General features: G+C 40.8%; 2 protein-coding genes across 3 annotated transcripts in view; both read right to left on the reverse strand.

The window, feature by feature from the left end:
• LOC139667059 (E3 SUMO-protein ligase PIAS1-like) overlaps positions 1-15,132 on the reverse strand; it is a 50,871-nt gene extending 35,739 nt beyond the window's left edge. For both annotated transcript variants that reach the window (XM_071546447.1, XM_071546446.1), the window contains exon 1: positions 15,120-15,132. The gene's annotated coding sequence lies outside the window, so the exon portion shown is untranslated. The remainder of the gene's footprint in view (positions 1-15,119) is intronic.
• A 5,723-nt stretch (positions 15,133-20,855) lies between these two features.
• On the reverse strand, positions 20,856-26,749 carry LOC139667063 (SKI family transcriptional corepressor 1 homolog-B-like). The gene is made up of 8 exons (XM_071546452.1): positions 25,007-26,749; positions 24,074-24,164; positions 23,903-23,974; positions 23,643-23,705; positions 22,426-22,500; positions 22,136-22,210; positions 21,458-21,523; positions 20,856-20,953 (listed from the first exon to the last, which is right to left on the reverse strand). The coding sequence occupies exons 1-8, from the start codon at positions 26,747-26,749 to the stop codon at positions 20,856-20,858; spliced, it is 2,283 nt and encodes a 760-aa protein (XP_071402553.1).
• Between the last annotated feature and the right edge of the window lie 205 nt (positions 26,750-26,954).

Consider the following 26,954-nt stretch of genomic DNA (forward strand, 5'->3'; position numbering starts at 1 on the left):
TCACTAACCCGGATTTAAACAAATTTGTGAACAAAATTTGAGAGAAATAAGCCTTTTGTGTGCATAGAAAAAGTCTTAGATCTTTTATTTCAACTCATGAAAAATGGGAGCAAAAACAAAAGTGTCCTGTTTATATTTTTGTTCAGTATATTTTACACCCAATGGCCAAAATAATTGGAGCACCAGTTTTCCATAAAACATAAAAGAGCTGTCACATGTTTGTTAAGCAAAACCTGCAGCCTTTACTTAATCTGATATCTACGCTGTTTTGTGATTTTCAATTCATGTACAACTTTTAGATTATGGCTCTGTGTTTTGATGAACATGACAATTAATCATAATTGACTAGTAATCAAATTATTATCACATAATCATTTGTGAATCAAATGTTGCTATCATGTCAGTACGGATTCCCCGAGTGGAGTGGGCAACTAAACAACAACAAAAAAGATGGTAATAATCGGGCCATGACCCAACACTTGCACATGACATGAGTCACAAACATTTCATGCTCAATTTCAATTATCTTTTTTTAGTTCAGTTTATCCCCTCTCACTCACTGGACTCCATATGGAGCAGAGGTTCACTGCACAACTACAGTCACTGGGGACCAAAGTGTTTGCTAGTTTTGTCCTAGATTAGCTGGAGAGAGTATACTCACTTATTATTGGCAAAATATCAGCATTTGATTCAGAAATTATTATTATTTGATAATAATATGACTACCAGTCAATTACGATTACCTGTTACGCTCATCAAAATGAAGAGTCATAATCTAAAAGTTGCACATTAATTGAAAGTCACAAAACAGCGTAGATATCAGATTAAGAACAAGCTGCAGGTTTTGCTTAACAAACATGTGACAGCTCTGTTATGTTTTATGGGAAACTGGTGTTCCAATTATTTTGGCCAGTGAGTGTATATTGTATATATTTGATTCTAGATAGGTTTAAACTAATCTCCTAGTTCAATATTGTTTGAATACATAGACTGTAATGAAATGTTACGTCTTGTAGCTACACCGCTTTGACAATATTGTTTCAGTTTAATAGTCTTGGAAATAAAGCAATAAGTGAAATTGAAAATTAAAATTGACAGAGAGAAAGAGACAGAAAGAGAGAAATAATTACAACCCATCATTACGCCCTCTTTACTCATTCACTCATTATGTGTGTGTGTGTGTACGTTCTTCATCCTATTTTCGGAGTGCAGAGAGCTTGTGTGCCTTTTTATCTGAGCGCGGCCTCGGCCTACATGAGGCAGCATGATAAGCCTGTAAGCGCACACCAAAAGAATTTCAAGTCATAAATCCAAATGAAGACCAATGAGCCATGTAAACACACCGATAACACTGCTGATACCGCCATCCCTCTCACCTAACTCGCCCCAGTATTTGGTGCAGTTATGGCATGTGTGTGCTTGCATTTTGTGTTTGGGTGCATATGATGATGCTCTTTCACTGTCTTCACCTAGCAACTGAATACACACTGCTGTACTGGCCGGGCAAGTGAGATTCATAAAGTACAAGTGAAGAAGACGAGGCCTAGAGCAAACCCTTGAGACCGCTTTTCTGACTTTTCTGACATTTTTCTCCACCTAGTCCACCTTTCTTTATTTTCTCCCCAGCAGTACAAACAATGTATAGTATGTAATGGTCCTCAAACTTGTATGCATTATTATTCAAAATCCTATGCATTAATTAGTTGGATGTTGAAGGGAATAATACAGAGCTCCTGCAAATAGATCTACATCTAACTATACAGTACATTGCATTTATAGACCCATTTTGTTGTTTGTTGGTGTATGTTCACCCCTTTCCATCAAGGACCACAATGGAAATAAGCTTACCAGCTTTATTGTGTTATCCATGACAATTTCTGAAAACTGTACATGGTTTTCCCATGCTCTGTCTTAAGTGTCTAATAAATCAAATCAGATCAAATCAAATGTTTCTTATTCCCGGAAATGACTAGCCAAACATAGACCATGTGAGATCACGCTGACATATTTCCAGGACAAGTTTGATGGCAAATTAACAGCAACCTAAAACATCAATGGTAAACAGAATGAACGCTCAACAATGATACAGGGAGAAATCCATCGAAGAAGAGGCAGAGATACCAATTTCCCCACCGATAGGACCCTCAATAGACCAGAATGCAATGCAGCTGCAAGACATGCTGCGTTTTGAGTAAGGGGCACGACTCTCAACCTTTCTCTACTTGCAGACTTGCAGTCTTGCTTTTAGAGCTGATTAATCGATTAATCGATTAGTTGTCAACTATTAAATTAATCGCCAACTTTTTTGATAATCGATTAATTGGTTTGAGTAATTTTTTAAGAAAAATAAGTCAAAATTCTCTGATTCCAGCTTCTTAAATGTGAATATTTTCTGGTTTCTTTACTCCTCTATGACAGTAAACTGAATATCTTTGGGTTGTGGACAAAACAAGACATTTGAGGACGTCATCTTGGGCTTTGAGAAACACTGATCCACATTTCTCACCATTTTCTGACATTTTATAGACCAAACAACTAATCGATTAATCGAGAAAATAATCGACAGATTAGTCGACAATGAAAATAATCGTTAGTTGCAGCCCTACTTGCTTTTACTATCAGTATCGCGCTCTCCACCTAGCCTACACATACTGAATGAAACAAGTTCAGGCACGTTCTCAGGGGGTTGTCAAGGCATTCTGGGAAATGTAGGAAATCACTAACTGAAGCAGAAGTAGATGTACGACGCAGGTTGAGGAAAATGGGTACAACAAAAAGGTAAATTACAACAAAATAACTCCTGGAATTTACTGAACAGTAGAGATTGATGATAGAAAACACTATGTTTATCTGAGGATGCTCACTCTATGTGTTTGGTACATTTTCCTTGGACTGGGGGGAGTGGTGTGTAGTGTGTAGGGCATTAATTCCCTGTGTCCAGGTTGTGAGAGTGAGGGATGGAGGGATGAGGGGAAGGGGGATGGGGAGAGTCAGAGAGAGAGAGAGAGAGAGAGAGAGAGACAGAGAGACAGAGACAGAGAGCAGCTGAGCCTCCAAACCAAATGAAATTCTCCACAGCTCCAGTGAAAACACAGGCGGGCGGGAGCATACATGGAGAGAGGAGGGAGGAGGGAGGAGGGAGGAGGAGGAGAGGAGGGGGCGGCGCTGGAGGTGGCAGCTTAGATGGACACATTATCTGAGAGCTAAAAGATCTACTGGAACGTTCTCACACTGGTGAGGTCGGCTCTTCTCTCTCTCTCTCTGTCTCTAAATTCAATGCAATGAGCTTTAGTAGCATGAAGTATAAATTCATTATCAGCAAAGCTTTGGCAGTAATCTATCATGATAACATTAATAATGATGATTAAAATAAATGTCCAAAACAAACAATCAGAAAAATGGTCTCTCTCTCTCTCCCTCTCCCTCTCTCTCCCTCTCCCTCTCTCCCTCTCTCCCTCTCTCTCTCCCCCTCTCTCAGCCCTACTGGAACCTTCTCTACTGTTAAGGCAGCAAATACTGCACAGCAGGCTTACTTATAGCAGGCTTGAACTAACAACACACCACCTTGTATTTATAAGCTTTAATAATTACATGACCATGACGTGACCATCACAGTTTACCCAATACGTTGAAAAAATATGTAATAGCACACCCAGACATATAACAACAACATACCTAAACAACTGGCAATCATGGCTGACTGGTAAAGCGGCTGAAATGGGTAACAGAGAAATGTCATATTTAAAGAAAACAGAGTGCTACTGAAGACAGTTTGCTTTCTGAACACAGTACGCCAGTTATCAGTGGAGAGCTGTGCAGGCTAGAGAGAGAGAGAGAGAGAGACATACAGAGAGAGAGAGAGAGAGAGAGAGAGAGAGAGAGAGAGAGAGAGAGAGAGAGAGAGAGGAAGAGAGAGAGAGAGAGAGAGATTGAGAGTGACACTTTATTGCATCTGTCAGAGGCTTAGATGTTATTAAAACACCCCTGTACACACTGAGCCTACTGAGGCAGCCACACACACGCAAACCAGCTCATGCATTTGCTCTGTCTCTCCCTCACACACACACACACAAACACACACACACACACACACACACACACACTCAAAACCAACCCTCGCATCCACTGCGAACGCAGACACACACCTGTTAGCTCTGCCGTGCTGCAGCTCAGCCCGGTTCGACTACAGTGAGGCCGTAATGAAAGGAAACAGGCAGCAAGACGGAGCGTTTGATGGAGCGAGACAGGTTGGAGCTGGCCTGTGGCCGAGCCGCCTTGAATGGGCCGTTTTATCTGTCAGGAGAAACACTGACCTACACCACTGTTGACTGGCTGGATGGCAATGAGCTCCGATTTCTTTACACCGAGAAAGAAGTCACCAGCGCAGGTCACCAGCACTGGCTCACTCTCTCTCTCTCTCCCTGTCTCTTAGAAACACACACACTCTCACCTGTCCTGTGATTTATCTTCCAGCATTAGGGTCGTTTCACTTTATTTTGATTTCCCTTGTCATTTTACGGATCTTATTGATGTTCTGCTATTTTTCATCATGTTGTTTCTGTCGTCATTCTGTTAGATTCTGTTTGCAGTTATGTCTTGGCTTGTCATCTTGATCTTGTTTTGTTTGTTGGAGCTGAGCTGGTTTACAAGCCTCTAGGGTTTTTTTTTATCTCACCTGCAAAAGATTATTGATGGCATCTCTTCTTTCTATGCTTTTTATTATTGTATTTTATCAATGTTTTGTTGTTTTTCTTATCACTCAGCTACTATGTTTTACGGTTGTGCAAATAAACCTACACTAAAACACACACACAAGGACACACTTAACCACAAAGGCACACAAACAAAATGCAAACAGGAAATTCACAAATCTAGAATGCACACGCATGTACAACAAATATTTCATGGTTATCATGGTTGGTGCTTCCCTCAAAACGAGCAGACACGCAGAGGGCAGCGCTCACACAAAAGGTGCACGCATGCCACAGAACTGGCACACAAAGAGTAAGCATGCAAAAAGAGAAAGCGTGTTCACACACAAAGCATGAGGATACACACAACACGAGAGATCGCTAGTCTCACTACACATGCGCCGGCCGAATGCCTGGTGTGTGCAAGACCTCAAATGTACCGTTCTGTCATATGACCGTCATATGACCATACGACACACACAGCAACAGTTTCTACACGTGTTTGTGAATAATTCTGAAAAGACTAAAAACAAACTTGCTCAAAACATGCAGAAAGAGAATGAAGCTGAAACTGAAACTGAAACTGCCTCTTCCTATTCATAGATCATATAGGCTGATGGAGAAAAAGGGGGAAAAAACTATGTATTTTCTAATGATCAGCCCCACCTATGCTCAGAGAAAACCTAGGTTGCAATCAATTGGAAAGTTTTAAATGGTCTGGTACAAATTTAGCCTGCTTAGTAAGATAAATTTAGGCTAACTTTTTTTCCATTGCCTGAGGCGACACCGTACACGATAAACATTTTCTTCTCTCATGACAACAAAGGGAAATAATCTGGTGAATCAGGAGTCTCTAGACCAGACTGTGATTCTGACGCTAACTGGCAGCCTTTAGCACCAACAAAACTTAACATGTAAACTTTAACAGATTAGTCATAAATGCCTAGGCCGTCATGTCACAGAGCAGTGAAACCCCCACGCTGCTATGGTTTTGTTCTGTCTATCCCATTATTTAGGGCGTTGCTGTTTTCCAGGATTCAAATCCCGATCACCTATAACCAAATGTCCAAGTCCAACTCTGCAAGACAATCTCTAAGGATTGGGAACTACCAGCAAATTCCTTTTTGGTAAAAAAAAAAATCTGCTGCACTTTACTTGGTTTTTAAGGGGGGAACAGTAATGCAGTTCTTTTAAGTCCCAACGGACTGGGAGATGGTGAGGCTAATAATGTTGTGCCAAGCAGTTTCTGCAAAGGTTCTGCAGAATGTGTGTGTTTGTGTGTATGTGTGTGGGTGTGTGGGGGTGTGTGGGCGGATGGGGGGGGGGGGTTGCACACTACCTGGCCATTATATAAAGCTCCTACTCTCGGCTAGAGGGCTCTGTTCTGTGTGCCAGCTCCCTCCCCATCCTCCTCCCCTCTCTATCCTCCCATCCCCCCACCTCTTAGCCTTCCAGCTTCTCTGACTCAGGCTTAACTCTGAAATACCTCCTCCTGTTGTTTTCTTTCACTCACTGCCTCTCTCTCTCCCTCTCTGTCTCTATGGTATCAAAATCATATAAGAGCAAACTATAGTTCCAACAAAAGACAGAGTTTGGAAGCAAAACATGGACCGGGCCCTTTCTTCCCCAAGCAAACCCAGAATACCCAAACCAACTGGTCTGTGTTCAGAATATTTCTTTTTCATCTGGAGAACGTCAAATGCTGTGCCACCTCGCCTCAGGCTGCAGAGGTCTAGTCCCAGCTTGCCACAGGCAGATAGTGAATCTGAAACCCGTCCCCTCGGTTGCCGAACTGCGCAAAGTTTTGATGACAACCACCAGGGGTTTGTGATCTGGTGCCAAAACAGTGGAGGTAGACGCTGCTGGTAGCAACCAAATGCCACAGTTTTGCTGCGGCTGTGTGTGCACAAAACACAGTTGGCGGGAGGAAACAGAGCAAGAGCTGGGATGGCAATGTCCTACCCACAATCAACCGGGGCCAAACAGGAAGCCACCTGTTGGATTATCACTGAGCTCACCCCTATGTTGGCTGTGGTTAGTCACCAGGAAGGGTAAAGAAAGAAGGGATGAAAGGAAGACAAAAGACGACGAGAACAAAGGAACCCAGCACCAAAATCCCAGCGGATCTAGAAAGCAAAGAAGGGTAGGAAGAGAGCGATGACTTGCACTCGCCCTCGCCGCCCCTTTAATCTTACGGAGCTGGTAGAGGTCGGCGGCAGACACCAAGATGAAGGGGAATTGGCCTGAGAATGCAGGCTGAGCACAAAGCATGTTGCAGGAGAGCAGAGAGCATGGATGCCCTTGTGTCATTAGAGGAGCCCCTCTGATGTTAGGCTACATCTTACAACCGCCTGGGGACTGCAATTGCATTACTGTGGTCCAGTCCTGCGCTTCAATCAGAGGGAGAGGGCAGCCTGCACCGGCACATGAGGCTGGTCACACCAACAGCGGTTACCACAGGCCTACATTAAGACTGAGATGACTGCAAGGCTTCACATCAAGCTGCAGATTCATGCATGAATTCACTGTATAAGCTGCCATCACAAGGAGCATTGTTTATCTGAGCCTCAGACAATCATGAACAAAACCGGCGGCGATGCAAACCTATACGTTAATCTATTCTGCACAATTACAAGTGTTTTTGGAATATGTACTGTATTTAAATAATTTTCCTCCCAACCTCCATTCTGGAGGATAAACTTTCAGCCAAAACAACAAACAGGATCACTGACTTTTCTCCTTTAACTATACTGAACAGGCATGAGTTTGATTTGATGGATCACACGATCGCCCATGCAACCACAGATGAACTTTGGGACACCTCATACCACAATAATGATTAACAGTGAACGTTTAACTATTGTAGATTAACCTGAACTGTAACTAATAGCCTTCTCACATCCTATCAACTCAAGGAGGTAATGTGGATCCTGACGGTGTGATCTTCCTTCAAATATGGCCTCTGTTGGTCAGTAGGGAAAATAAACCTGCAAAAATATGAGATTGCGTCATGTGTAAAGGAGATAAAATGGGAAAATATGGGGTTGGCTTAAGTTGAGGGGAAAGAACACTTGCTTCTCTTTTTATCCTTTATATTTTTAAAGGGAACTAACACAAATGTGAACACCAACATGAAGGGGAATTGGCCTGAGAATGCAGGCTGAGCACAAAGCATGTTGCAGGAGAGCAGAGAGCATGGATGCCCTTGTGTCATTAGAGGAGCCCCTCTGATGTTAGGCTACATCTTACGACCGCCTGGGGACTGCAATTGCATTACTGTGGTCCAGTCCTGCGCTTCAATCAGAGGGAGAGGGCAGCCTGCACCGGCACATGAGGCTGGTCAGTGCAGAATCCAATCTCAGCTCTGCTTCCCTCCACTCTGGGGCTGCATGGTGGGGAGAAACCATGTTGCAATTGTTTTTGCTGCACATCACAACTACGACATGATACACTGCAGACACAGCGATTTCAACATCATTTCTGTTTCTATATGTTAAAAAAGAAAGAAAAAAAAGGAGGGGGCGGTGGAAATGTTTATGATTCGATCAGTTTTGATTTGTATGAATGATTTCCTCCACTATGCATCTGGCACGCATTTTGATTTGCAGGCCACAGATGATACACAACACCAGAACACCTTGTTACAGAAGCCGTCTGCAATATCTTTCCCTCTGATGTTAAAATTATAGCCTTTGGCAATTTGGAAATTGCAGCAGTCAATATTACTAATGATGTCTATTGCCAGGTTATTGAGGAAGACTAAACACATGTCATAAGATCATATTTCTCCTATTCTGTCTGCAGCACACTGGCTGTCTGTCAGTAAAATCCTAAAATCAATTCTAATGCTAGGTTTGGTTTGGCTCTGAGCTGCATCTCAGATTTTTTAACCCTTTATGAGCTGCAGTGTCATCGTCTAAATCACTTCAAAAAATGCATTTTTACAGAGAGCATTATCGATTATTTGTTTGTACCTATCATATTCTTGCCGAGTTGGCTGCTATATTCTCATGTAATCCTGTTTTTAATTAATGACACATTGTTAATGCTTGTTGGGCTGATTAAGTTTTATTTGTTTTTAAAGCCCACTGTTATAACACTGTCAGTACATTACTAATATTACTACTACTACTGCTACCACCTCCTATGTTTTTGCAGTGCAGCCCTGCTCCACTCTGCCTTGCCTTCGCAGGCTGGGCTTCATCATGCACCAGATCATTGTGAAATCCACTGCAATCCTCAGCTTGGTTTGCTATAGAGACCCTGTAGCGAGAAATGCCTGCTGGTATCACACATTATTCAATGCTGGTTATCACTAGTTTGCAGTAAACTGGTTATTGGACATGGGCAAATGTACTAAGGGCAGGAAAATGTGTCTTCTTGAAAATGCATGGGAATTTTCCTTTCAGTAGTTCTCCTTTCTCTAGTTCCTAGAGAATGAAAAGTGTTTAATTGATCGGTGTCTTAAGCTGCGGTCCCTCGGGTTACAGGTCACTGGAGAGGCTAGTGCATATGTGTTCACTTCTATTATTAGCCATTAACCCTTTTAACTGACTGTACAGACACACAGTCACTGAGCACCTTCTCTACCTTTTGGTGTCACTCTCCCAAAGAAATTTCACAATCCTTGATCACATGGGACAAAGGCTGTAGGGTCGGCAGTATCATGATGCAACATTACAAGGACTTGAGTGATACGAAACTATTTGCCTAAGAAAGACAGTAACTAGGGATGAACAGAACTGCTTTTCTTTTCAGGCACTGTAATTTGATGATGGTCTGCTGATACCAAAAACTTGAATTTTCCTTCATCTTGGAAACTCAGAACTCAGAAAAAAAAAATGACAGAAATTTAAAAGGTGTTATGTGTAGCATTTTGTGTTTCTCAAAATTAAGACCACATTTCCCTTACACCCCTGTTGCTTCCTGTTGCAAAGAGGATGTTACCACATAACTCCACTATAATGGGCTATAGGAAGGCACTCACATCCAAACACACCCCAGAAATGAGCACAAACGTTAGTGTCATATATCTACACTAGCAAGAGGCACTTGAGCTGCCTAATGTCCCACTATAATCACTATGATATATCAAACATAACCAGTTATGCGAATAAGGTAATTAATTAAGCTAATCAATGTATTATTTAGTAAATATTTCTATGTCAACACACTTGTCTTCACATAACACGTGGGTGGTATTAATATTAACTCTGTATCTCAAATCATTAAGGAGTTATAGCAATTTCAAGAAAATCAGTTTTTCCTCATTAATATGCAAATTTATTCAGCAAGGTGCTCCAAAATCTAATCAGATCATCTTCTCTATAGGGGGAACCTGTTGTATAAGTGTGAAGTTTCTATCATGCGAGTTATTGTGGTCACAAGAATGTGTCTACAGACAGACAGACAGACAGACAGACAGACAGACGCCATGACAACATAATGTCCTGCATACCATGTACTGAGGTGGTGGGACATAAAAACAGTGTACCAGAACTCAGGCTCAAGCTTTATTAGACAAAGAGCAACTGATCTTGATGCATTTGCCATGCAATTACCAGCAGACAATCACTAGGCAGATGGGTAAAAATCATAAGTGAATTATGAGTCACAACTTACGAAAGTGACAGTAGAGCGGCGATACTTTAAGCTCTGCACACAAGTTGCACAAAGCTATGTGCATCTGGGAGAGAGATTTATGAACTTCAAGGCGAGGGTCTGACAGCCTGCTGCAGGGTAAAGAAGTATTCTATGATGATCGGCTTTTCACAGGACAGATTCATTTATTTATCCCTCTTGATTGATGATAAATTTTACCGCTGTTTCAATACTTAAACTCTTACAAAACCTAACAAACCTTTACATGCCAGGTGTGTGTGTGCTTGGTGAAAAGCCTGCGCCTTTCAGTTAGAAATACATGATGGAGCTCCGAACTGCTACCACGTCCATCCTAACTGTGACATGTTTCCACGGCAACAATGCAGTCCTTCAAAAAAAAAATCACCCCAGGAGTGAAGGAAAAGCTCCATCTTGCAGAAGTCGATGGCTGCAGACAACATGTGTTCTCACGGGGCACAAAGACGTCACAATAATACGGCTCAGTGTTGGCTTGCCTAGGCTAAACCTATATCACATAGGCTCAAGTGACAAATCACACTGTGATCTTGATCTTGCAGCTTAATTGATAAACTTTACTAAATATATAGTAAAGTTTATATATATATAACAAGATAGCAAGGCGATTAACACTCTCCAACAGTTTGTTCCAGGTCTCTTTACAGTAATTAGCAGAGTGAAGTTCTGAAGCTGCTTCTACTCTAAAAAAAAAAAAAAACCTCTGAAGTCTGCAAGTGAGAAGTCATGCAACATCAATATCATGTTTTGTGAGATCCAGATATTCTGCTGCGTGCAATGATATATCAAATTGAAATCCACTATCAATCTGATGCCCAGACATGTGTCTCAGATGATGCTATGAACAATCTAACAACCTAACTCTAATGACCAGTTTGAGCTTGAAACACACACTGACCGTAACACACACGTGCATGTGAGCACACACATACACCCACTTTAAATATACACCAAGAGATGAAAACAGTCATCGCTCACTTTACCGATTTCTGTACAGACGTCTTACACTCTTAAAACTAAAAATCAACTGTGGTGATAATGACAATGGCAATGAGAGAAATAGGCAGGTGCTGAAAGGATGGAAGGGAGCAGAGAAGAGGGCCTGTATCATTAGGGATTAACCTAGCCACAGGCTCTACAAATAGACTGTCTCCACCTATAAGCCGCCAGCACACAGACAGTTATTCGTATTGCCAGGTTGCTGCTGCAGCAGCTACAGAAAAGATGGTTCAAAGAAGCTGTGGCAGATCGGGGTTCCTACAAAACACAATGCAAACCAGAGACAATTTGGGAGTCTAGCGCCAACAGCGGTTACGACAGGCCTACATTAAGACTGAGATGACTGCAAGGCTTCACATCAAGCTGCAGATTCATGCATGAATTCACTGTATAAGCTGCCATCACAAGGAGCATTGTTTATCTGAGCCTCAGACAATCATGAACAAAACCGGCGGCGATGCAAACCTATACGTTAATCTATTCTGCACAGTTACAAGTGTTTTTGGAATATGTACTGTATTTAAATAATTTTCCCCCCAACCTCCATTCTGGAGGATAAACACAGCTTTCAGCCAAAACAACAAACAGGATCACTGACTTTTCTCCTTTAACTATACTGAACAGGCATGAGTTTGATTTGATGGATCACACGATCGCCCATGCAACCACAGATGAACTTCGGGACACCTCATACCACAATAATGATTAACAGTGAACGTTTAACTATTGTAGATTAACCTGAACTGTAACTAAGAGCCTTCTCACATCCTATCAACTCAAGGAGGTAATGTGGATCCTGACGGTGTGATCTTCCTTCAAATATGGCCTCTGTTAGTCAGTAGGGAAAATAAACCTGCAAAAATATAAGATTGCGTCATGTGTAAAGGAGATAAAATGGGAAAATATGGGGGCGGATGAAGTTGAGGGGAAAGAACACTTGCTTCTCTTTTTATCCTTTATTTTTTAAAGGGAACTCACACAAATGTTGACATTGGGTCCTGCGCCATTGTTGTTGGTCCTGTGACCATTATACATTGATGCATCAAGGGATCTAGATTAACCTTAAACAGTGTCTGTCAAGTCAGGAAATCACATACACTTTCAAACCACATTCATAGACTCCTTTATATTTAACTGCCTGGTATAAATGCACTAATGCACTAATGCAACCTAGAAAAGTTGTCATCAACCCCTGACCGGCCACAACTGACTGGTCAAGCTTGGATTAATTCCAAGTCAATCAATCCAAAAGGCTTATCAACAAGACACTGGGCAAGAGCTACAGGAGCATGTGCGTATGCCTTGTTCACAATATCACTGTTATTCTGTTTTTGTCTTTTAAAGGTGAGAGCAACAATTTTAAAAATATCAAAGACAATCATAAAGTATGGCAAATGCTCGGGATGGAAAACTCAAGTCAGTACAAATGTTGTTTCTGGGCTCTCTGCTCACTACACTTTTGGTGTAAAATTAGTATTTTTGTGTAAAATTATCATGTTAACTGTCCGATTTTAGCAGTTTGACGTATCCAGTAGGATAAAGGGCTTATAAATGTATATTTCCAAAACAAACATGAAATTTCGGAGGAGTTTCCACTTCCAACTAAGAAAAAGGTTATTTCAAAGATGTTACAGTGGACACATCTACTCCAATGAGAAGCAAAGTCCATGCTAGCATTTTACACAGGTGAACTGTTCTCTGTACAGCCCATGGATCAGTCTCACACATGAACAGAGACATGAACGGAGGTTTAACAGCTCCGCTCATTTGGGACTGAATAAAGTCAACTTCAACCACTGTAAAAAAAAAAAAAAAAAAAAGATCTTCACATCAGCAGAATTAGCCATTAGTTTAAGCGCTTAATCATTTACATGTATTCACTGACCTTTCCCGGAGTTGGAAATGGCATTTCTGAATTAACAAGCGAGCGAAGAAGACTACTGCAAGTTAGTTTGGCTGCTGGCTGCACACACACACACACACACACACACACACACACACACACACACACACACACACACACACAGCTAACTAGCTGTCCTTAAGAAGCTGTCCCCAAAAGTTATGGCTTGAAGGCTTATAGTGTGCCAATTCAAACAGTGAATGCCGATATGTTAATTCACCCAGTTCCACCATTGCCAGTTTATGGTTTAGCTATTTGCCTGTAGTTTGTCAAATCAGTCACCATCATAAAATCAAACATTACTTATTTATTTGTGCTTTCCAAACTGAGGATGCTATAGCCATCAGATCAGTTTTTTGACATAGACAGATCCGCCCCTCGTACCTGCTACAGTGGTGAGGTTATGCTGTAAATATATTATTGAAATTAACCATCTATGCAATGCAAGTTTTCCTAAAATTAGAGTATGTGAATTATCATCAGTGGTCCATCATTACAGTAAATAGCAGTGCATTAGGTTAACACTAGGCCAGCCTGATCACTTCCCTCTGTTTGTACAGAGAAGGAATCTTCAACATTTTTAATTACTTGGAATAGCAGCTACCAATATATTTGGGCAGTCAAACCAATGATCTTTAACTAACACAGTCCTTCATGTAGGGGTGCATTTTCTTGTCTTGTCATTAACCATGGCCAAGTCCATAACATACTGATACTGGTTCACATTATGGCAATATTGGCTTTTCATGAATCTTGCTGAGAGGCAGAGCCTGTCTTAGATTTAGCTAGAAAACAGTTCAGCTTCAAAAGATTTACAAAAACTTGTCTAGCCAGTATCGTGGGAATTTAAGCGTAGTTGTAGGTGGGGATCTTATTGTCCCAGACCATGGGCTAAACAAAAGCTGACACCAAAGAGCATCTATGGATCCACTATGTCCAAGCAGGCAAGGAAACACACCAGGGAACTGGCTAAAAATAGCCAACTACTCAGATCAATAACTGCTGAATAAATTATCTAACCCCGATTTACTCATTTAGCTTTAAAAAGTGGTTTTCTTGTTGTAACAAGCAAAAAGGAAATTTGGAAGCGAGGTACATCAAAGAGCAAGTCGCATATCTGATGTCTGGACGGTTAGGAAATTAGCAACCCAGTGTTTTCCTGATCTCGACCTGTCGCCGGGTTAATTATCTACCCATGTAAACCGGTGTGTTTTTGAAACGCATGTATCAACAGGTAAAGTGAAGATCCCACGCGTTATATTCAGCAAGGATAGGCTACTTTGCTCCAACCGGCTCCAAACAGGCAACAACATCTCTCAAGCTCTGCTGGGACGTGATGTGCGATATCGACATGGACTGAAATAATTATCCACCTGTCAAATATAACCTCTCTGTGAGGCATGTCTTCAAACCTGAACTAACATGCATGCTGCTGCTGTCATAGGCAAAACCTTTTTTTTTTCTTTTTTTTTGACAGTCTGGAGCAGGTCCGCGCGAAAATGCTCGCCACTTCTCCCGAAATAAAACCATCTCATCTCTATCAAATCCTACTATAAAACAGTTATCATGTCATGAAGTGAACCGCTGGCTTCATGATGAAATAAAGTACAAAGAATGGCAGAAAGTCAGTAATGCTTTGCCAGTAGCTTGTGTATAGAAGAAAACGGTCAGTTAACGCGAACAAGCGGGTCTCAATATCAACAAAAACATGCTCGTGCAGGCTTTGGCGCTCGTGGATTCAATAAAGTTCCAGTGGTGTTTGTGCGAAAAATACGAAATGTGACAAGATCTCAGTCCTCCGAAGCTTTAATTAATGAAGCACAATGCGACTTGGCATTCAAACGCTTGGCAACCGAGTAAATTTATAATGATTTCAAGCTGCGCCTTACCTTCAGTTCCGCACTCTCCGCCATCTTGTATTTCTTTGCGCAAGCGTGATGAGGTGTTGTCACATGACTGGGACGCGCAGAACGCTGCGTGAACGCGCACACAGAGCGACAGGGGTGCGTTCAAGATGACAAAACGTTCATGTAGGGAAAAAGGCTGCAGAATAGAATAGAATAGAATAGAATAGAATAGAATAGAATAGAATAGAATAGAATGGGAGGGGATGGGATTATTATTTATTATTATTTTATGTTGGTTAATTGATGATTAATTTCTTGTTACATACTTTGGTTGTTTGTAAACTGTCATGCCAATAAAGCACATTGAATAGAATAGAATAGAATAGAATAGAATAGAATAGAATAATATTATATGTAATAAATGTAGGCTAATTATATATGTATATAATTAATATTTATATGTAATTAGATGTAATAATAATACAGTATTATTACACAATTTGATGCTTTGGCAATATGAGAATACTTGTCATGCCAATAAAGTAAATCAGAATTAGAATAGAATAGAATAGACCTTGTTTGGCTGTTTTGGGGCTCTGATATGCATACGTATAACCTCCAATATATACACATTTGGTTTGTTTGAAAACAATATTTTGTGTTTGTGGAGCTTAGAATTCACCGTTCTCTTATTTTCACTTATTCTTGCCTTCTTGCCTTTTCTTGCTTATTTGAGTCAGGAATACCACAGACAAAAATTTCCCACAATGGGATATTTTCAGGGTGCCAAGCGCTTTAAAACCTAAATATAAGAGGAGCATGTATTAACTGATTCATGCTGGGTTTAAGGAGAGGGGGATTAGAACTTTTTAAAAGATGTGTGCCCTTGAACATTTAAATCGTTAATAAAAACAAAATTGCATAAGAGTGGTGCTTGACACACAGTAACCTTGAACATTTGTTTTGAAACTTTCAGATTCTGAGCATATTTTGATTCCAAATTCAGTTAAATTGCCCCAACACTGTGCAGCAGAGGCTAGTTTTTTATTGGCATTATACCAACTATGTGATGATCTATGTAAATCTCCATAGTGCACACTCATACAATTCCTCTGGTGTGGTCAGTGATATGGTGGTAAAAAAAAAAAGATAATCTTCAGTTGGCAGCCAAAATATTTCAGTCATCTACATAAAGACACAAAAAAAGATATTTGCTGAATAATATTAATGATTTTTAGTAAGGAAACCATCATTTATCTGGAGGACCTGGTTCAACTCCCCATGTCAGTGTCTGACCTGCTGAAGAGTCCTGGAGCGAAACACTGGATCCCTACCAGCTTCAAGAGTGCTGTTCTGCAACTGAGCCTGACCTTTGACCTCCCAAGCCAAAAGAACAAGTTTCCCTACATGAGAATCGATAAAGTATCACACACAACTGTTTTATTTTCTTGTGTGGACCGCATCTTCATGAAACTTGATACTGGCTGATTCTATTTAGTGCATTATTAATTCAGATTATAGAGGTTTATGATTGTTTAAACTATAATTTACAAACACAAAAGCTGAGTCAAAGTGAGTTCACCTTCCATCACCTTCCTTCTCTCACTTGCATCATCATGTCCGTTCAAACTGAGGGGTTCGAACCTCCTCAGGTGTTTGATAGCCTACATAAAAAAACACTGATTTCTGTTGCTTTACATGCTTTGCATCACCAAAGACAGCTGTATTTGAACATGCAACTATCAGCAGAATGGCAATGATTATATCAATATCTATGTTATCTATTGATAGTCATTGTGAACATGTGAATTGTGTCCCCTCAAAAAATTTGGGGTGCGTTAACCTGTGTCTGCTGCATCTCTTTGTGGTGATAAATGATATTTTGGGGCCTCTGACTCCATCAAAGTTGATTGATTCCTCAGGGTATAGAGCACCAAAAACTACATTCTTGTGCAATGATTCTTGTTGATAGGTGAAACGCATGATGTTCAATCCATCAGCATATACAAAACGGTTCTGATTATTGAATACATTTCAATCTGGTTTATTTTACCATTACTTTGATGACAATGGCATATACATCTCTTGCTATAGCCAACCCAAATATTAACTCTGTTAACAAAAAAATACCACTCATGTTCTTTGATCAGTTGTCCGTTTGTTAAGAAAAAAGCATTCATACTGTTCAGTTTCTCATTCATTTCTCTCTTGCTTGTCTCTAAAGATAAGACGAAGTGTACAAACCCCTGAACTTCAGAATACAGAACAAAATGAAGACATCTGTAGCTTGGATATTTAGAGACAAGCAATACTTAACAATTCAGTGCATGATGCTACTGCTTTCTGAACTCTTTTCAGTAAAAATGCCTAAACCAGACACAAGGTTTAGTCAAGGTTTGAGACTTTGACAGGAGAAAGGAGCTTGTGCAGAGAGGCCAGTAGGTGGCGTCCTATCATCTGAAACAGAGTTGAGTCCCAGACGTTCAGTGATGTTTCAGCTAATCCAAATCACACATCGTCCCTCCTCTCCCAGTATTTTGTCCTGCATGACAGCCCATACAGTCTGTTTATTCCCAAGCTTTGATGTCTATTCTTAGGATAATAGTTTTATACTTTCATACTGGAAAATCATCATTACACAAAACGCATTAGGCTTTATGCCCAAATCCATTATCAAAAAAAAAAAAAAAAAAAAAAAAATGCTTGCTCCCTCGAGGTTCATACAAATAATCTATTGACAACTAGCTGGGTTCATACAAAGGCAAATACAGAGGTTTCTATTATATTATTATGAATCTCTGCCATCTGTTATATTGTTGATGGCCTAACTGATGAGGCAGGTGCAGGCCGGCCTTATATGGATATTTGTACAAGCAAATAATGAATCAATACCAATACCACAGACAGAGAAACACAATGGCAAATACCCTAAGATACAATGCCCAATAGGTAGATAAAACATTATCCTCCTTTTAGAACTGCTGATATTACAGTGTATGGATTTCTGGAGTCAAGCCCAAAGTTAATGGCTTGTGTAAACACACTGCATGTAGAAACTGGAAACTGGAGTGTACACTGAGCAAATAACAATGAAGACAGATCTGATTAGTCTGGGAGGATGTTTCTGTTCCTGTAAAACAATATATACTGTATATATAAATATACATATTTATATACTATTACTGTGTATTACTCTGTATTGAAATGTTGTGTATGATGCTGTTGTTTTCTTTCTTTCTTTTTTTTTTAACTTGTTTTCCACCACTCCTTCCCCTTTTCATTTTATTTGACTGATTATTTATTTAGTTATGTATTTTTTTTTATTTATTTATGTATTTATTAAACTATGTTTTATCATGTATGAAATGAAAAAATATGGAATATTGGAAGTCCATTGTTGATTGGTACTTGACTGCATGTATTTATATTATATTTAGTATTTATATTGATGTATTGTATTGATGTATATATTGATTATAGAATCAAAATTTTTAGCTCTACAGTTCAACAATAAAAATAAACAATATATCAGGGTAAACCTACAGAAATGTGTCATTTGTGTATTTCCATATTTAAACATTTCTAAAATATGTCTGTCTATATTTTAACAAAAGGCCATACCCAGGTGTCATGGACACACATTTTGAAGTGAGTCCCTAAAGTCCTAATTTTTTTGTTTATCATGCCAGTAGTTTTCAGTCTCTCTCTCTCTCTCTCTCTCTCTCTCTCTCTGTCAAATGCACAACAGACACACTCATGCAGTTTATCTCAGAAATGTGTCAAAAGCAACACATGCAGTCCTAACTGTCTACAGCAGAACTTTTAGCCTGAAATCACAATGATAAGAAAGACTTTGGCGTCAGGAAGAAATCTGCTGTAAACAAACCTGCTTCCCAAACTCATCACAATGCATCAAACAAACCCAGGATTTCCTGAAAGTTGAATGTTGAACTGATGTTGAAGCGTTTTCCAATCATAAATAATAACCTGCAGTAAACCTGCAGCCAAGTGATCAAAATGATCCTTAATAATCCTACAGCGGTTCAGTCCTGTTCAGTTTTTCAGCAGGTACTAATGCATACACGCCTGGTTAGTATTCAAAGGGAACGGGCTTTGCCATGCAGGGCAATTACACCCTCAGAAAATTAACATTCATTGTGCGTCACTGACATTATGCCAGTATCTGTCTCCGTATGGAGCATCCAGGGACCGAGAGCCATCTTAGCAGCCATGTAATCAATACCTATTAGCCCTCCCATCAGAAGAATTAGATTTCACTATTAGATCAGGCTGCTCCCCCGACTCAACGTCAAACATCATAAGCTGACTGGACATGTCATGCAGTTGTCTAATGAAAGAGATCATGTTGGACTCAAATACAATAAGAGGAAACATGATCCCATCTCATGAAGTGTTGTTCTGTGTGGAGACCAGCAGGTGTCAGGCTCACACTGGATAAAAAATAAAAGAAAAGAAAAAGACAGGCTATAGAGCAGAAAAGTGGCTTTCACATTTTAATAATATTGACATGGATATACATACATGAATGAGAATATTGTGGATAGATTGTGGAACATACCGGCATCAGTTTTCACTCACAACTGCTGAGGGTTTTCATCACAAACAAAAAAACAAATTGAATAAAATGAAATGCAGTTGTATGAATGGCAGTTTAAACATATTTCATACAGTGTCCTTCTTCCACAAAAAACAACAAAAAAAACAGCCATGTGATGATAGTAATGGCATAAGAGAGCATGAATAGTCCAACTAGGAAATAGATTTGGTTTCGTCTGTCAGTGATGGGATTCACAGATGCATATAATGATAGAAAAAACCCTGAAACAGAGAGCATTATGGGACAGGTTTTGTGTTGAAGTCTTCTGCTGATCACAAAGAGATGCAGTCTATACTGTACATGATATCTATAAATGGCTCAAGACACAGTTTTTTTGGATATCGACGGAACATACTGTAACTGTACACTGCAAAGTATCAATGCGTTGTTAGTATGACACGCGCCTCAGTGAAAGAAAACCCTTTATTGTATTATCTCAAACCTGAAGGGCTGTTTAAAGTAAGTGCTCATAATAATGTGCTCTATTAAAACATAAAGATCCTTATATTTTTGATAAAAGAATTTGGTATAGGGGGTTACAGCATGGTCCAATTCAGAAATGTTAGCCCATTTAAAGTGCTTAACGTCAACAACATACAGTGTTACAAATAATCTAAACAAATAAATTAAATCAAAGACACAGAATAAATAACAAATATATGTAAAAACACATAATATGGTCAAACAAGCAACAAAAGCTAAATAATGAGATACATTTGAACTTAATATCACAATACAAGTCATTGCACATCGTCACATGATATATATATGTATATTAATAGGGTTGGGTTTGTTTTTTGTGTTTTTTTTTTCAGGATATCTAAAGAGCAGACGATTTTGATTCAAACAGACTCCTTGGTTTGGGCGTTTCTCAAGAGCTTTGCAGCTTCACATCAACAATCCAGTGTTTTCATCATAACATAAAATGAACTCCATGGTTTTTTTTTAGGTACATCCTGATCTCCTAACTCGAGAGTTCAGCTCGATGCAAGTCTCGGCGTATTCACTTAAGTGCTAAAATCGATAGTGTATCTGCGGGTCGGTAATCCTTGGGTTACAGGTGGTAAGTGAATACAGGAGAACTCTTGAGGTGGAACTGTTTTTTGGCTGGCGTAAAATGAGCTGATCTGGGGTCAGGTAGAGGGTGCGGCGGGCGTCCACTAGGGTGGCAGTAGAGGGGGCTTGAAGGTGCAGGCTCCGGTACAGTGGCGGGGGGTCAGCATCTTGCAGGAGAAATGGTGAAGGGCGTCATGAGCTTCTAGGGAGGAAGGGGTCCATCAATGAGAACATGTGGGGGGGAATTACACAGCTGGTTTTAACACGATCTGAACATCAATTCTTGTTCAAATAATCATGTGTAAGTTGTTTTTTCTAATGTTTTTCTTACATGTAATCTATAACAAAAATATAAATGCAACATGTAAAGTTTTGGTCCCATGTTTCATTCGCTAAAATAAAATATTCCATCCACAGAAAGCTTATTTCTCTCCAATCTTGTGCACAAATTTGTTTACATCCCTGATTTCTCTCAATCAAATGATTTTCTGATATGAACTTTAACTTAAATCTTTGAAATTGTGGCATGTTGCGTTCATATTTTTGTTCAGTATATTTCAAAAATCGTCAAATTCACTTGTCTAACAAACTGATCACACTGATCATTGGAGAGCCTCAAAAAAAGTAGCACTTGCATATTTATGGTTGGGCAATAATGACATTTATTCAAGTTCAATTGCTCCTTTTTTGGACCGTATAAAATTACCTTTTAGCTTCTGCTGTATTGCATAACGAGCCTTTCTCTCTTGGTCCAACTCGCTGCACAATGTGTCTAGCAAAACATGAAAAAAAAAATGAATAAAAATAAAAAATGTAAAAAAAAAAAAAAGGAATAAAAAGGAAAAAAAGAAAATATGAGCTGCTACATAACATCTGAAGTGGATGGCTGTAATGTATGCTGTTTGCCCCTATGGTATTTAGAGTGACCCCTCTGTGTACTTGAACCCTGTATTTAAACTACTGTGTTGCTGTAACATGAAACCAATCCTTTAAAGGGTGGCATTAGTTGCTGTCTACTGCATGTAACCGATACAGCACTACATAATGGTCTGTCCATTCAATTTTCCAGAGCATGATTTAGGAGAAAATAACCTTTGCAAACAAAACAATGGGGTTTCAATTTCTCCCTTTGATATCATAAGAATTTACTCAACTGCAGTAGAAAAAATGGATCGAGTTTACAGGAAAAAGGCTGGACACAAATTGCCAATATTTCAATATGCAAGTGTCACTTTTCCTTTTTAGGTTTAGAGCACAGCTGGTTCGGATTGATTAATACGGCCTATGTTACTTAAACTTCTTTTTGTGGTTCAACATTTCCCCATAAACTTAAAGAGCATTGATCTACATCCGGTTTAGACTGATAATCTATGGAGGCACCAACCTCTAACAATCTGCAGCTGCTGGACCATTTCCTCTCTGTAGGACAGCTCACGCTTCATTTGATCCTGAAAATTATCTGAAGAGTACGGAAGGCCACATCAGAGGGAAACTTTCTGACATTGTGGACATAAATTTGAAGATACAGTCCTAAATCCAAGAGTAAATAAAGGCTCTCCCTCTAACATTTAGGCTACAAACACAGACAGAGTTTAATATTCCCAAGATTTAAAAAAGAAAATACATTTATCGAGTCTTGTGGCTTTGATCTAGTGAGACTTACATTTGGCCTACCTTTCAAATTTTGAAATTCTCTCTCCAACTTTTTCCTCAGCTCCACTTGTTCCACAAGCTGCTTCTGCAGTTCCTCTGCAAACCCAAAAAAGGCTTTGCATCAATTTCAACATCATCTCAGACAGAAATGCAGAATATTTTTCATCTGCTATAGGACCAAATTTCATTATTCATCCACAAAACGTCCTCTGTGTGACACCTACTTCTGAATAACAAGCAGTGATGTATTGGTGAATAAGTAGGTGAGTAAACCATAATAATGCAAACAACTACCAATATCATATGTTTCAAAAAGCATAAATGTGTTTTTTCCCCTCATTTGACCTTATCCTCATATAACTCACATCAGTTTGATAGAACTTCCTCTGCTTTATTATGAATTTCACAGCATAAAGATTCATGTCAGCCTGGTAAACTGACTTCAGGTGGGTTTACATCCCTGATAACAACCATTTCATTGGTTTCTTTTGCTCGCTGCCAAAGTAATTGCCATGCATTGCCTGAAGCCTGATACGATAATAATGGAGTCCCAGGGTTTTTCCAAGCGTTGTAAAATAATTAGCTGGCTTGCCTCGGGGTTATGGCTCTGTTCGTTAAAATATTAATAGCCTCTAAACGATTTCCTCTTACAATAATAAGTCAAACTCCGTGTCTCGTGATTAAGTGGTTAACAACGAGGAAACACTCAAGGCCTACAACATGTAAATTCAAAATTAAAATTTGGCCCGTCATCTTTAGTAAGCTATAGCTACCTTGGGTTTATAGGCAGATGAATTTAAATTGAGGGCGGAATTCACTGTTTTAATACAATTAAAATACATTTTAATAAATAAATATATATATAACTATACATATATATTTGTGTATAGGCTATAAAAAATAGCACTGGCTAAACGGTTATTTATGGTTTTAAAAATCTCACACTTAGGCTATAGGCATAACATTAGGCTAGCTAATGATATCTCTTTAATTTTGGTACATTTAAACAATAAAGATGATAAATAAATATCCGTGTTAATCAATTATGTTGTGTCCTAATTGATCGTGGTGGCCAGGCCCTGTCGGCAACGTTGGCCTGCTACATAAATATTAAATAAGTGAATTTGTATAGGCTATACACTCAATAACAATCCAAACAGGTATTTGCTGATGATAATTCATTCACCTAATTTGCTTTTCTGCCCTGTTTTCCCTTTTGGCCCTGACGGCATCCTTACCTTTAGCCATGTTCTCCAGATCCTTTTCATGGACGCTGATATCGATGCGTAAAGCTCCGTCGGCTGCACAAAACAGTAAAACCAATATTGAAACATTTATTTTACAAACAAGCTATGACAAAGTTGTGAAAGGCTTATTCTATGAAAAATATAATATCCAATTAGAAAGATGGAATGAGCACATGGGAACCTTTAAAATAAAATAACCTAATAAAATAAAATGAAATAAAATAAAAATAAAATAAAATAAACGCACACACCTTGTCTGTCCTTTTGGTCCTGATAGGATGTGGGATTGCGTTGACTGTGTTGTTCCGAGACGTGAAGCACACCTATACATAAATAAGTGAAGATTTTCAGTAAAAAATAATAATAATGATAAAAAATCAAATTTGCATTAAAACCATACGATAAATTGGACCAATAATTACCATTGGATCGGCGTGGGCTGCTCGATTGTTTCGACCCAAACGACGAGGGCTCGTTCAGAAGCGCGTGCGCGTCCTTTTCATGGGTGTACACCTGCGAAATTAACCAGACAATTATGTTTAATACGAAGCCCCAATTATATGTCATTTCCTGTTTCTCCACCTATTCTCCGGGTGGGCAGGTCCGCCGTCTCGCGGCTCCAACAATCATCCTTCACATAATTGAGGCCCGTCTTGAAAAAACCAAGAGCCCCGCAATTTGGTATGAAGATGCTGAAATGCCTCCAAAAAGAAACACGCGCCCTCAAATGATGAAAAGGGGTTTCATAGCGTTTGAATAGAAAGTAGGCTATTTATATTGCAGTCTGGAGTAAAATGTCTTATGAAGAATACTAAGAACACACAAATTTAAGAATGAAAGAAATATGTGTAGGCCTAAATATAGCCTGGGTTAAATTAAAGGCAGCCTATTGGTAACAAACCGTAACAGTAAAATGAGCGAAATGAGAACGCCAAAATGATACGTGATACATAAGTTTAAATAATAAGGTGACTCTTTACTGATTCGTTCTTCTCTTGAACTCCAGTAGGAGGTCAGAGGTCAAGGTCGGCTCAGACTGGTAGAGACTCGCTGTCTTGCTCATGGGCACTTCGGCACTAACTAACCAATACAGTCCGCCCGTTTCTGCCCTGAACCATATTCTTAATAATAATGTGAAAAGAAAATAAGTTTAACAGACTTAATGTGGATTCCTGGCGAAATTACAGTCCTATTGATCATATTATTATTACTTGTTACAGGCCTTCTGTTTTCTCACAATTAGGCTAGTTGTTCTGCTGTCTTCAATACTCTCTTATTTGTCCTATTCTTATCCTAACCTCTGTAACTCGATTTCCCTACTTGTATCATTAAAACTTCATCTAATCTAATCTTACTTCATAAAGCGGCGAGCCATTGCGGATCTGCCGGTCCTCATCTGAAGACCCAGCATGCAGCTCTTCTGCTGAAGGTGAAGCCGCTCTGGGACTGGGGGCGGGCTGCTCCTGGCTCTCTTCGGCACCGGATGGCACCTGGTCCGGCACGGGGGAGCCGCGACGGTCTCCTCCTGCCGAGACCCGGATCGAATCCTCTTCTTCCTCGTCCTGTCCCCGGTTCGTCTCCACGTCCACGTCGGGGTCATCGTCATCCACCACGCTGTCCCTGTCCGGAGATATCGACCTGTAACTGGAGCTTTCGCTGACAAAATCCGGGGACAGGTAGCCGGGCCGCACGCTGTAGGTGTCCCGGTTGCCGTAGAGCTTGGCGATGCTCTCTGCGTCTTTGACCACGGGTCTGAAGGCCGAGATGTAGCTGATCTTCCTCGGGGAAGTCTCGTCCCCGGACTTGTCCTCGTCGTTCCTGGTGGACTGGGAGCTGGGGCAGCGCTCTCCGTCCTGCTGCTGCTGGTGGTGGCTGCTGTCTTTGGGTGTGTTTGCGCCCCGGTCGCTTTGGTCCGATAAATCGAGCTCACCCTGCCGGACCCCGAGCAGCTCTGCGGGAGGTTTGGGCGGGGAGCCCGGGTAGGGCGGCATGGGGAGGCCGCCAGCTGTGGGCCAGAACATGGGGAAAGTCGGGTAGATGGCGTCCTTCGCTCCAGGCCAAAACACACCGGACACGTTGGTTTTGTTCGGCTCCGCCACGCCGTCGTCCTTCTTCTGACACAAGCCAAACCCGGGGAAGCCATAGGGATGATGGGGGAACAGGGGCGGGGGGATTTTCTGAAGCATGCCAAAACTCTTACTGGGCACTGGGATCACTGGGTAGCTCCGCGCGCCGTTCGCCAAACTGAGGTTATTATTCACCCGGTCCTCGTCGCACCGCAAAGTTTTGTGGGGGATCTCGGGGGAGCTGGTCTGGGCGAGGCTGGATGACGCCTGAGATTTCATCGAAGAGGACATTTCCGACCCGCTCATAGGCAGCGTCCTCTTTCTGCTCCCCCCGTTGAACATGGCCTTAACATCCTCCCACGCGTGGTTAACGTCGTCGGGTGAGTTTTTGTCCGACAGTTTCAGATGGCGTCTCCACGAATTGAAGTTTGCCGCGTCCGGCTGCGTGTACTTGGACTCTGGCGTGCGATGGGAGTGGAAAATGAATTTATTCGGGGAGAAATACATGTTGCAAAAGCTGCACTTGATGCACTTGGCTCTGGAGCTGTTGTATCTAGCGGGGATGAAGTTGCCTCTGCTGCCCCAGGCGCATTCGTGAGAGACGTCAAAAGCGAAATTCTCCGGTAGCTTTGGGGGGTTGTGCGCGCCCAGGAATGACTTGCAGAGCCTCTCGGCCTCCCGCTTGGTGATCATGCCACAGCGCCTGGAGGAGATGGGCATGGCCCCGGCGCGCCGCAGGATCTCCAGCTGGACAGGAGTGCACTGGACGCAGGTGATGCCCAGCGCGACCCGGCGGTTGTGGATCTCGTTGTAGCTGTAGTTCTTCAGCAAGGTGTTGGAGATCTGCGCCAGGCAGAGTCTCTCCTGACCATCTATGACCAAAGACACGATGGGAACCCCGTACAGAGAAGTCTCACTGACTTGGTTTGGTTTGAGCGAGCTGGGGCTGGTGAAGCTTTGTGCGTCCTGCTTTGAGCTGGGGGAAGAGCTGGCGTCTCGTCCCGCTGGAAGCTGGCCGGGCATCGACTCCATCCCTGGAAGCCTGTCAATCAAAGTGCAAACTGGCTTTAAAGGAAGGCCTAAAAACACACTATTATCACCGCGTTACGTTACGTGACCTCCTCAAAATATTTAGATGAATACAAATGTTGCCAATAACTGATAAATTAACAATAGAATTACATGTAGGCCACACTTAGCCTGTATAATATGAGAAAGTATCGTTTTTGAATCCATA

This window comes from Centroberyx affinis, unplaced genomic scaffold (genome assembly GCF_046629955.1).
Source record: "Centroberyx affinis isolate AG114_WGS23_722 - 3 ecotype Tasmania unplaced genomic scaffold, CSIRO-AGI_Caff_v1 ptg005274l_1, whole genome shotgun sequence".
NCBI lineage: Eukaryota > Metazoa > Chordata > Actinopteri > Beryciformes > Berycidae > Centroberyx > Centroberyx affinis.

Bases quoted from the DNA above. Each gene is read 5' to 3' on its own strand.
- LOC139667063 (XM_071546452.1), bottom strand. From the start codon at position 26,749: ATGGAGTCGATGCCCGGCCAGCTTCCAGCGGGACGAGACGCCAGCTCT. The intron at 23,706-23,902 runs GTGTGTGCGTTT...TGTTTTGTGCAG, and splicing joins GGACCAAAAGGACAGACAAG to CCGACGGAGCTTTACGCATC. The intron at 21,524-22,135 runs GTTGGTGCCTCC...ATGTTTTGCTAG, and splicing joins GCAGCTGCAGATTGTTAGAG to ACACATTGTGCAGCGAGTTG.